The following is a 13,159-nucleotide window of genomic DNA, read 5'->3' on the forward strand; positions in this document are numbered from 1 at the left end:
GTTCTTGCTATTTTATCTTACACACCAAGTGTCTATATTTTGTACAAATATTTCCTTTTCACACATCCTGTGAAGTTTAAATGGTTCAATACCATTGTTGCTATCTAGCTTAATTACTTACAAAACTAAATATTTTTTATTGTATTTTAGTTTTTTAGTATTTAACACATCAACACATTTGGCAGAGACTCTTATCCAGAGCGACGTACAATTTTCAAGTTTGTCCCAGGGGAATGCAAGTGTAGTGTTGGGAGTCTTGCCCAAGGACTCTTACTGGTGTAGCATAGTGTGTTCCCAGACAGGGATTAACCCCTAGTCCCCCAGAGGGGAGGCAGCATTGTTACTTACTAGACCACCCACCTTTCTGTTACTGTGACAAATATTTCTATTACTTTGATATGTACAAATTGTACTATAATATTTCTAAAATGTTCTTTGTGTTTGTGTACAGTTAGCATCTTCATACATTTCTTATATGTAATATTTTCTTAGCAGTAATATGCTTAATAATATGGGATCTTTTTAACATAGCTGAAGGATGATTCTAATCTGTTTTTACTTGTAATTAAATTTTAAAAGAAACATTTTAATAAAATAAAGTTGCAGATTTAACAAACATAAAACATTTCTCATGTAGTTGCCTCAAATTCTTGATGTACTTGTTTCTAAAAAGATGACAAGCTTAGTTTACATAAGGATGAAACTACTATTTCTTTACAATAGCATCCTGAATTCATGATGTGAGACCAAGCTCAGAAAATGAGAAGTGACATTACGGGTAGGTCTGACATTAAACATATGTGAAATCACAACAGAGATAATAAAGACATTTATTCTATCTGGGTGGGACATTTGTCAAGCTACATTGTGAAGCCATACTGAGGAACAACTAATTTCAAATAGTTTATAGAATCACATTTTACAGAATGAATATACCACAATGGCGACTTAATTCGAAGTTCTTTCTAAGAATTTATGTATATGTGGATTTGCAAGGGAAATCTGGTGTTGCTTGCTTTAAATCATCTTCTCCAGTCTGCACGAGAAGAGAATCTCAAGAGAATCTCAGTCCTGCTTCTGAACTGAATGATTATATGGGGACATTTTCTAGAGGCTCTGCCACCGTAAGACCGATGAGTTGTATAGTACAAAAATAGGAATACAAACAACAGCCATTGTCCAATGGGTGTATTGATGTGACCGTTATTTATTTAAATTGTTGGTGATTTGTTTGGTTGTTCTGTTGTTAAGGATATTTAAATTGTTTAGGAAATATTTTAAATGATTATTCCGTGGTTTGTGAGACTTTTAATGTGACACGCTTAAATCTATATTGTGGACAGGAAGTGTTTTAATTGCTTGTTCAAGCCTTGGCAGCATCGACTGTCTATTCGTGGAAGCCGTTATTCCGTCAACAGAACAAACAGATGTAATGGCATACGAGATGGATTTTTAACACTCTGCTGAAGGTGAACAAGGTAATGTTATTTAATTGTTTGTTCACCATGTATTGTTTGTTTTGCATATGATCCCTCTCGACCAACACCATTTATCTAGTGTAAGTTTGGCTGTAGCGGTCATGCTGATGTGCTTGGTAGCGAACAGCTAGTTAGTTAACAACCTGAATCATGAGAAATGTGTCTTCACATCTACGAGTAAGAGTTGTGAAGGGAGTAATGCTATGTTTCGGTTGTAGATTGGGTTTTATACTGATTTTATTGGCAAATTATTAAATGTATTTTGGTGTCGTATCTAGCTATTGAAGTGCATTAACGAAAGTGGATCTAGATTGTGAATTGTTTGGGTAACACTGTTTGAAATAAGTGTATTTTTTTCTTTTTCTCTTACAGTGTGCTTGTGAAACTGTTGAATAAAGGAACCGTCAGTTTTTGAGATGATCTATTCAATGAGGATTCTACATAAACCAAACCGTATAACCCATCTGATATATTCTTCAGAGCCACCCCAACCAATAACAATAATAATAATCATTAGAGTAGTACCACTACTCTCATAATAATTGAAACTCACGTGTGAAACTTTATTTGTAGTCGTCTAACTTTCCCTAAACTAACTAGTTATTATTAAGACCCGTGGATTTATGGCCTGGCTACAAAGAAAATCTGTCAAGTTTGCATCAGTATGGCAAAATACATTGTCAAGTACTTCCACTTAGATGGTATCACATGTTCTGTTAACTGCAGTTATTTTCAGCATCATGTAACATTAACCAGAGCTGGTAATGATGTGTGAGTCCCATTCCAGTAACCACTGATGACCACTAATTAGACTCTGAATAGTTGTTTCACTGCCTCTTCACCTTCTGACTTCATTTTCTGTTTCTCTTTTATTTTTTGTTTTCATTTGACTTGTTGCTGATTCTACTTTGTGTCTTTTCTCTCTTTTTAGCTTTGTTTGAGTTTTATGTCCTCTGCTCCATTTCCACTGAGCTGCAACAGGCTCTCAGTATGTTGTGTGCCTGCAAATTTGCATTGCATGTAAGTTTTCATTAACAGTGTAAGAAAACTGGTTTTCAGCATTTGTTTCTTTGCTGAGCTCCACCCTATCACATGTTATTTAGTAATAATTTATGTTTATAAAGGGTCAAATTCTAGCTGTAGAACATTAAATTTTTAACAAACTTGGAAAATTAGTATGTTGTATTTATAAGGGTCTGTTATGAAATGTTTCCATTTGTTTTCTTGAACAGAGCTGTACTTCTTTTGGCAAGGTTTTACACTTACTAATCAAGAGAGTTCTTGTGGTTTGGCTTCTATGCTAGTTCAGCTCAGTGGGTTTAGTCACTGAGGAAGCAGTTCTGCTCTTTCATTCAGTTTCTCACTGAAGACAAAACTAAAACAGCTACACGTGCACATTCACACCACGTGTAGCTTCTGTGGTATCTCCTGTATTTTTGCAGCACAACAAGGTGTCTGAACCCACATACATGAGCAAATAGGCAAAGAATGGACTTTTCACTGACTGTGCAGATGTCCATGTAGCTAATGCAGCAACATATTTCAGTATCACATGTAGAGGTTTCTGTTTTAATTGCCTCAATCCCATTTGCAGCCAACACCAGAAACAGGTGCGCATGAAAGTTAAACATGTATCTGACCCCAAATTGTAATAAATTAGTAATTTGGGCAGAAAATGAGCTATTGTATACCACAGTGCAAGTTATGAGAATGTGGATAACCAACTTTATAAACTTCTTTATTGCTAAGACAGCCTGGTATGTCAGATTTAACTTTTAAAATGGACAAATTTAGGATTTAACCTATTGAACACAAGCAGCAGATATTTAGATGCTTTACAGGAAGATTGTGTTAGGAATTTATAAAACTAAAGCTGGTTCTTAGTGTATTGTTTAATCTGATAGTATTTAGCATTATGTTATATAATGCTGTATAAGGAGCTGAGCTTCACATTTTTCCAGCTTGTATATGGTAGAATATTGATATTGATACAGTCCACAATAACAGTTGACCATTTGTAACCCTCATCTCTGACAGGACATTGACATGCATAACCGCTGTAGAGGAACTTCACAGAACAGAGTGTGGACAAAGAATCTCTGGTTGCGTTCCATGCTCCACACAATACAGTTACAGGGAGACAACAGGCAGCAATAATCAGATCCAGGCAGGAATAATCGTATACAGCTCAGTAACTGAGTGCACAACTTTAGTAACTTGGTAAAACTGGTGAAGGTGAAGGAGGAGTGAATACTTGTGCATAAATGAGTTTGGGAATGAGGTGATGTAAATTAAGGGTGTGAGCTGGGGTAGGGCAGATGAGTAATAGAACAGAAAAGTAGAGCACTGGAGCGAGACTGGATGGGAGGCAAGAGGCATAACAGCTCCTTTTTTGTAGTGGGTGGTGGCACGACCGTTTCTGCAGATGTGTAGGACACAGAAGCAGTTCTTACAGCCATAATGATGCCTTCAACAGACACCTAAAAAGCCTCCAGTTGTGCAGTTGTATTTCTCTGAACACTGATACAGAAAGAACTAGGCTACAAATCACAGACTTCACAGTAAGGGAGGAAGTGACTGGAAACCAGTGGTCAGTAGTTTGTGGGGGAGGTTGACCTTGATTTAGCAGTCTGTGGCCTCTGATTGGTCTGGGGAAGGGAGGCAGAGAGAGTGGCAGAACAACCAATGGCTCAGTAATTTTACTTATTATTTCAACCAGTAATATTTGAGAACAGTATAGTGTATTATTTGTTAGAAGCATCTCAGCACAGCAAACTCAGTGCACCATGATCTATGTGCACAAGTGAAGTCAGTGGTAGCTCAGCAGTTAAGGTGCTTGGTTTGTAATCAGAAGGTTGCTGGTTCAAGCACCACCACTGCCAGGTTACCACTCTTGGGCCCCTGAGTAAGGCCCTTAACCCTCAATTGCTCAAGTTGTGCTCAGTCATAATTGTAAGTTGCTTTGGATAAAAAAGTGTCAGGTAAATGTCAGTCATAAATTGCATGAACACAACAGCATTCCAATATGAGTATTAATATATTTATGTTCATAAAAACTTTACAAAAATGTGTGCATGGCCAGTTAGTAAAAGCTACAAGCACATGTTGGACAGAGACATACTGTTTTATAAGAGGATGTGGTTTAGGTTCTATTTTGGTCTAGCAGAGATGGAACTGAAACACAATGAATGACTTCTTTAAATGTATCTATTTTTAAACTTCAGATACCTGTATATAAAGTTACACATTATGGAATAAAAGGATACAACCCTGAAATAGTTTTGGTAGTCCAGACTGTCACCTACATACTGGCCAGTCTCAGTTTACCAACATGCTGGTCCTCAGCACCAGCTCACCAGGTAAAGGACAGAGAACAGAGACACACAGCAGCACTCAGTCCCAGCATGCATCTCCATGGTGACCACCGCAGTAAGGACAGATGGAGCTGGATAGATAAAGTTTATTTCATACCTCATTTGACCAATTCTATGGGTAAAAGCAACAAGCAGTTTAGAGTTTAACCCCATGAACACAACATATTTAAACACTGATTTTATACTACGACATTTCACACTCTGATACAACACTAGAGGTGTCAGTAACAGAACCTTCTCACTTCACATGCAGAGCCAGCAACAGTTCACTCTGTACCTCCTCTGCAACTTACTGTTGCTATTGCTCCTCACCACCATATTTGGACATGTAGTTTTAGGATTCTACATTTTAGCACTCATTTCAAAGTACCATGCATGAAGATGGCCATTACCTGACTTGTATTTAGTATATGCAATTATATTAATGCCTAATTTGCCAGTTCTGTTTTTAACTGACCAGTTGTCTTTGTTACTGTATCAGACTGTAAGGTATTGTAGGTGACTGACTTCATTTAATTAAATGCTATCTCCAAAAATGTATGTTCATAAAATAACTGATGTCACATGCCTTGCATTTAATATGATATATCACTATTTATTTATTTATTGGAGAGGATTTAAGTAGTTGCTGAAGTATCAATTGCATATATTTTTATATATGCTAATGATGTAGTACTCAAGTATAACTCAAATAAGTTTTTGTAAAAATGAGAAATGTGTGAATTTTCATCTGCACCTCTCTGTCTCTAACTGTAAGAAAACAGGAAGTGCTGAGACTTTAACACGCATTATTTCTCATTGTCAGTCAGTCACTAGTAGGACAGTATGGACTTCTGTCCTCTCTCTGCGCTGCACTGTGAGTGAATTATGTCATTATTATGTTATAATTATAGTGAATGCTAATATGTTGTTAATATGGAGCCTGAGGATCCTGAGTGATCAAGTTCTGTGTGGTTAAATCAAGTTTTGTAGCTCAGCTGGATTTTAAGTTATTTTTATGCTGAAGTCAGTGTAGAGAGTTTCAGTTTAAGGTACTTTTGACATTCAAGAAATATAAGGTCCAACTGACTTGCTCTTTTTCTGAATGAAAAGACTTGGATTGTAATGTTACTTATTGATTATATCAGGAGTTTGATTTCTCTGTTGGTATATTTGTACATTTGCATGTTAATGTTTTCAGGACTTTCATTTAATCATTTAATCAATTAGTGACAGGTATTCAGAAATTGACTTTACTTAGTCTGTTCCAGGAAGATGTTTATGTTCATAGAGTGAGTGACAGGATAACAGATAAAACAGTACAAAATGAACAAGTATTGATTTGAATAAGTTTACATGTGGATTTGAGAATAATGTAGAATAATATTACACAGAGGTGTGTAATTGCTTATGCATGTGTATTGCACCCTTAGCAGGATTTGGTTCCGCACTCATGAAACATCAAGTGGGAAACTTTAATATTGAACAATATTTTTTAAATATTGTGTTCTTACAGAACAACCAAAAGCTACACTTACATTACAACATGACTGGACAGAATTTTTCATAGGAGAGACTGTCACTCTTAAATGTGTCATACCGGAATATGGAAGTAGTGAGTGGACATACAACTGGTATAAGAAAGGAGATGAAGATAATCCAGTTCATTCTGCTGAAGGAAGCGGTGGGAAAAAGGATTCAGACAGTAATCAGTACATAATCAGCCATGTTGAAGAGTCTGATGCAGGTGAATACACCTGTAGAGGAACAGAGACAGGAGCATCCCGCTGCTCCCACACCAGTGATGCTGTTACACTGACTGTATCAGGTGAGTGTGATCATGCATTGACAGAGTGATTAGATACCTACATCCTTACAATGGAGTTACTCAACTTTGCTTTAATCTTCATCTTGCAATTGGCATAAAAAAATTAAAAATCACCAAACAATCCACAAATAAATATTTCTTTATAAATTATTTCCATGAGAGCGATGGCATTAGAGAAGCAGGTGTGATCAATGTTCAGTAAACTCAGCCTCACCTCACCATGCAGTCAGTACCTATGTATTGAGAGTGATTAGAAACACACATCCTTACAATGGAGTGACTCACATAACCTCAGTGTGATCAAACTGAAGTAATATTTTTGCAGTTGTTTGTTTTAATCATTTTATTTTTCATCTTATAATAGGCAAATGAACAAACTTTAGTAATTTGTTTATAATTTATTGAATTGTGAGCAATGACAAAGATAGTACAAATGTGTGTCTCTCTCAGTAAAGGATGAGTGATGTATTTAAAACAAACTCTCTTTCCCTACATAGAAGGGCTCATCCATTCCATTTATCATCACACATCATAAAACCTGCTAGTTTTCCTTTCCTGCTACAGTGTTTGTGGAGTTTTAGGCCAGATTCATCCACCCTCATCAGACATAAATACTTGTTTAGTAATGCTTGGTAATTTATGATGATGCTTTACTACAGAGTTTATTTATCTGCATCCCTTGCTGCTCCACTGGCACTTTTTAGAATAAGTACAGAGATAAGCACAGTACAGAGATGAGTACAGAGGTGCACAGAATGTGAAACATAAATTGAGCAACAAGCTGGAAATTTGGTATAAATTACTTCAATGACAGCAGTGTGATTAACATGATCCAGCATCAGGCAGTGTAATACATTTAGCTTTACTGCAAAATGTAGAACATTCTGGTGCTAAAACAGGGAGCCTGAGAGGAATTATAATGAGAGGATGTGGTTGTGAACTGGCTCACTATAATACACTCTTGACTGTGTAGAAACATGTTAAAAGAGACAGATAATGGCAAACTCTAATGTGGCATGAAAAGCCCTTTGATGCTGCATTCTGCTCGTACTTGCTTATGCACATATTCTGTACACTATGCAGGATTTGGTTCAGCACTCATGAAACATCAAGAGGAAAAACAAGATCACCCAACATCACCCTTGGAATACAAATATTTTACACTGGTTACACAACTTTGATCATCTGAGCTATGTGTTGCCTACCAGGCCTCACCACTTGTTTTCACCTTTTTACAGGGTGACAAAAGTTGGCATTGTTGTGCAAGCTGAGACGTACAGTGTGAAATGCAGCTGGGGGAAGCAGCTAGTTAAGTGATAAATGTGGCATATGGTTGATGGTGCGCTCAGTAGGTCAGGAATTAACACATTAGAGCAGAATTGGTGTAAATGATAAATAGGGTTCAACAATTTCTGTTGATGGTAAGAGAGAAACCCAGTAGTGACAAAGTGTTTAACCGATTGATAACAACATATTGCACGATACGTGTCTTTCATTTTGTTTTGATTCTTCCAATCCGACTATTTATTCAGAGGTTCTACTGAAGCTTTCATGTTTCTCAAGTTTTCTAGTCTTAATTTTGTTACCAGCTTTTGTCTGGAGTTTTGTCTGATTCATGGTTTCATATAATTTATTTTAATTTGAAATACTGTGTGTTGAATCCATCTTTGTTCATATAGATGTGCCGGTCATTGAGAATCCACTTGTGCCTCAGTGTCTGCTAAATAAGCACTATTTTTAGATGGTTATAAAGTTGGCAATGTTGTGTAAGTCACATATGTCTGTGTTTTATTTTAACAATCCATGTTTAGCCATATCTGGAACACCAGACATAAAAGAGAGGACAAATTGTTTGCAAAACATGAATACATAACATAGACTCATAATGCCAACTAAAATATTACCAGTTTAGCTACTAACCCACTGAAAAAAAGATAATGGCAGTTTTGGCAATACACATAACACATTTAGGGCCCTTTAACTTATCCAACACATCAGAGTGGCCCACATGGATCTGACAGTGAATCTCAACTGCGTATTAAAAACGAAAGAACACCAGGTGAAATCTTGGCTGTGGGAGATGATGCAGACAGTATTCTCTGTATGTCAATGATTGAGTTAGACAAAAAGGAAATACATCAAAACGCAGCTCTGTTTTGGTAAGCATAACATCATACAGTATTTGAGAGAGCCCAGTTTAATTATCAGTGCCAGGAAGAGGGGAAAGTACAATGGAATTTATCATAGCTGTTCATAAATGATCAAAGCATTGAAATTTTAGCACAATATTGAAGAATTAATCAGGGAAAGAACAAAAGTTGGAAACAGACACTGACTGAACTTATTCAGGTAGATGCTGATTTAGCTCTAGCCTTGTCTATACTAAAAGTATGTTGAAATGAGACTGTGAAAAATCAACACGCTGTGTTATACTGTAGTGTAGATGCAGGAAAAACCCCTGACATGAAATGAGATGCCATCAGAAGCAAGATGACAATCAGAAATTCATCTCAGTATCAAAAGTATGAGAGATGTGACAAAAAAACTGTCAACCAAATCAAACAGAACCTGTACAATAAGACCGTGGTAGATGTCTTGTAGGGAAGAAAGTTTCATGGAAAAACTTCCCAGGTAGAGACACTGTGTGCCATAAATGTTGCATAAATGCTGCTCACTCTGTGTCTCAGGGTGAGTGTGACACATAGTATGAGGACTACCCTTCACTTGGAGAAGTGTCCTCAGCTACTACTGAGTAGTTGTGCTGTGTACAGAATCAAGAAATTAACTCTTTTCATCCTCTTTTTGAACCTCTAGAGATGAAATTCAGGGTAGTAGAGCAGGTTGAAGCCTATAAATATAGGAACACAGAAATAAATGAATTTTTGTCCTTCTCCCAACATGATGATTTTGTATATATGAAATATCAACAATGCTTAATTCGTTGATTAAATCCCTTGTTGAATCAGATCAACTTTGCAATATTACATCCTAGTGCACCTTTCTCACTGCCAAGAGTAAAACCAGGTGAGAATAAATAATCAGAAAGGCAAAGTCCACTATCAGAGCTGTACAGATGGTGTGTTGAGAGGAAAGATGCTGCTTCCATAATAAAGGACCCTACACATCCCCTTCACTGCTCCTTTCAGTGACTCCCATTGTGCCGTCACTATAAAGTTTCACTGGCAACAGCAAATTATTTTAAAAGTGAAAAAAGAATACTGTTATTTTGAACTTGCAATCAGAGACCAACATCTTCATAATGAATTTGCTCTCTTAAAATTATGGTGATCAAACTGATGTGATAGTACAATGTACAGTTTGCTTTCAATTGGACATTCCTGATACACGATGCATGAAAAGACCAAGTGTAAATAGTCTCAATTTATTCATATATCCCTTCCTACTCCACTGGCACTTGTCTCTCATTGTAATACATCATTGTTTTTATACATACAGAGATTGGTGGTGCTTATATATTGTGCATAAGCAGGATTTGGTTCAGTATGAATGAAACTTGGAAAAGCTGGTTAAACCCAGCAAGCATTCATTTTGGAATACTTCATACCTGTTATGCAACTTTGATAATTTTAATAATAAATTATACGTCCAACCTTCACCACTGCAGCTTTTTTAGTATCTGAATCTAAATGAATTCACTGAATCTAAATGCCACATTAGGCACAAATGCTGCTATTTCCACAAATAATAAAGTTTCCCCTTGTGTTGTAAATGGAGATTCTAATACCTTCCTCATTTCATATTAACAGCAAAACCCAAACCAACTGTGAAGGTTAAGCCTCAGACGTCTGTCTACACTGGAGACACTGTTACTCTAAGCTGTGAGGTACAGCAGTCTACTGGATGGATGTTTTTATGGTACATTTACCCTCAGCAGCCAAAATCATGGACCACTGTAAGAAAAAACAATATAATGGATGTGACAGTCTCTGAAGAAGCAACTTCAGAATATGGTTGCGGTGCACGAAGGGGACAATACTACACACATTACAGTGACGTAGTCAAGATCACAGCAGCTGGTAAGTGATGTTTTATATTTTCATCTGCATAGTGATTTATGTATCTGCACTTTTGTCTCTACAAGCCCCTCTGCCACTCTCTTCCTGAAGTCACACACATGCATCAGTGTTGAGATTTCATAAATAAGCAAAGGCAGTATTCTGATATTTGATATTGTACATTGACGGAGATATAAATGTAACTGTTAAATGTAGACCACGTGTACCTAATAATGGGTATATTATTTAACCCCATACACTACACTGTGAGATACAGAATAGCAGTACTATAAGTTAAGGAATAATAAAGCAATCTATGTTCTATGAGATCTATGAGATATTTTCATAGATAAATATAAAACTTTCATAAATTGTCCATCCAAATTGATAATAATTGGGCACCACCCTGATTACCAGGGAAAATGAAATCATTTAAATTAATGTATTAATGATTATTAATTCAGTCTCAACCCATAAAGGTCACCACTTCGATAACATGATGTCTCATCTACCAAAAAGTAGAATACCACTCTTTACTCACAAGAGTTATTTCTAAGGGTATATTTATTGGATAAACAGAAATAGGAGAACATGCATATAAATCATTGATTACGATTCTACTAATGACCAGAGGTACTGAGTTCACTAAAATCGTTATATTACAAAATATGTAACAAACACTGTAACGGAAACAAATTAACTCAAAGTAGATTCATGTGGACTGAAGTGGCTAACTGATAAATAAAGAAAAAGAATGGAAAGAAAATCAAATCTGTTTAAGTAACCTGTGAGAGTGATTAACAGGGCAGAGCATGCTTATCAAACAATACCAAACAATACTATTTTGTTTATCAAACAAAAAAAGAAAATGTCTGTCCTTATGACTCGTTCAGATGCCAAACCATCTGGATGGCACTGAGAGAGAATGTGTTTTTTAGTGTACTGCTGGCTTTGCCCTGCACGAGTGTTGTAGGCCAATGACAATGAAATGACTAGGTTTTCTTGATCCATGGGATTGGATTTCTTGGCAGTGGTGGGTGCGAACCAGCAAACTACCAAGTACAAGTCAAGTACCTTAACCACTAAACTACCACGTGAGATTATAGAGAGATGAAAGGTGGAGAGAGAAACTGAGAGAAAAAGAAATGGAGAAAACGAGTTGTCAGAGAGCACATGTATGTCCAGTAATATCCATGAGCTCTATTTTAGTTATGATTCTTAGAACCCAAAGACCTCCTTGACATCTCATATTTCAACATGGGAGCACAATTTCTTCCAGATATTGCAGAATATCATCCCTCACTGGCCAAAAGAAGCAGTTATGTCTTACACGGCTCATAGTTTGGACAAGAGTGCAGTTCTCTGTATCCACATCTTCAATTATTCCTGGATACACATTCCTGTTATATTTTACAACACATGTCCGCTGAGTTTGTCTGTGAGATTGGTGACCAGAGAAAGAGTTGCTTTTGTATCCTTATTAACGAGTAAAGAAAATTTTTCACTTTGTATACATTTTGCAAATCCTTCTTAGCTTTAAAAGACACAAATGTCATAGTTATGCTTCTGTCATAGAAAAGCATAACCATATTCATTACATCATTCCAATAAGCCATTTTTACAAAAATGAATGGCAGAATTGTATTATTTAATTGTTTAATCCGACTATAGCAATTCCTTGTCTACCAGAAAGAGATTATAGGAGTAATAGTATACCAGTTCCTAAGGCAACATGATATTAAAACCATTAAATACATTTTATTCTGAAGCATCTAGAAGACCCTATGGCATATGCATACTTGCTTTTTGTTGATTTTAGTTCTGCATTTAATACTCTCGAGCCTCATTTAGTGTTGGAGGAATTAAAGCCAATGAGAATTAAACCTTTCATTATTTACTAGTACCATTCTTTTGGGTCAGGTTGCATTCAGCTTGTGAAAGTTAAAAGCAACTGAAAATGCCATTTGATAGGTCAGTTAATGACTCCTTAGTTATTCTCAAGTGAATATCTATAATGGGGCTCAGACCCAGATCAGATGACACCAACAGTCTACTGGGTGAGCTACCACGCTTTAATGATGGTGGCCCGTGTGCAAAACAGTTAGATCTTAGAACAGGCAAAATGAGAGGAAAAACTAAACACCACACCAAGCATGGAATAAGGGAGAACAAAGCACAACACGGGAAGAACGGCAACCCCGATGACCTGGGGAAAACAAAACTTAACCTTCCCAAACAAAACCAGAAAACAGGGAGGAACTTTAATGGCTAAGGGGAGCCCTGGGAGAGAGACAGACTTGAGAGGGAAAACTGGAGAGGGGAGGGGACATGTAATAACAAAGACACCCTCACAGAGCTGAAGAGAGGTGCAGCACAAGGGCTCACAGACCTCAATACACAAAAGTTACCAGGTAGGAGCTTGGCTCAACACTTTAGCAAAGACCCCACACTGAGTGACTGGGTCACTGAGTTTATATAGGTGTA

General features: G+C 36.7%; 1 protein-coding gene and 1 long non-coding RNA gene across 2 annotated transcripts in view; both read left to right on the forward strand.

Moving 5' to 3' along the window:
• Positions 1 to 13,159, forward strand: part of LOC145643532 (Fc receptor-like protein 5) — a 72,231-nt gene that overhangs the window by 49,556 nt on the left and 9,516 nt on the right. Inside the window, exons 3-4 of the mRNA XM_081695044.1 lie at positions 6,348 to 6,659; positions 10,427 to 10,696. Of these exons, the coding sequence (XP_081551170.1) occupies positions 6,348 to 6,659; positions 10,427 to 10,696 (582 nt within the window). The remainder of the gene's footprint in view (positions 1 to 6,347; positions 6,660 to 10,426; positions 10,697 to 13,159) is intronic.
• On the forward strand, positions 1,356 to 4,752 carry LOC145643446 (uncharacterized). The gene is made up of 2 exons (XR_014115848.1): positions 1,356 to 1,478; positions 1,851 to 4,752. It is a non-coding gene; the product is annotated as an uncharacterized LOC145643446 (long non-coding RNA).

Source organism: Electrophorus electricus, chromosome 13 (assembly GCF_041902795.1).
Source record: "Electrophorus electricus isolate QZ-2024a chromosome 13, ASM4190279v1, whole genome shotgun sequence".
In the NCBI taxonomy this organism is placed as follows: Eukaryota; Metazoa; Chordata; class Actinopteri; order Gymnotiformes; family Gymnotidae; genus Electrophorus; species Electrophorus electricus.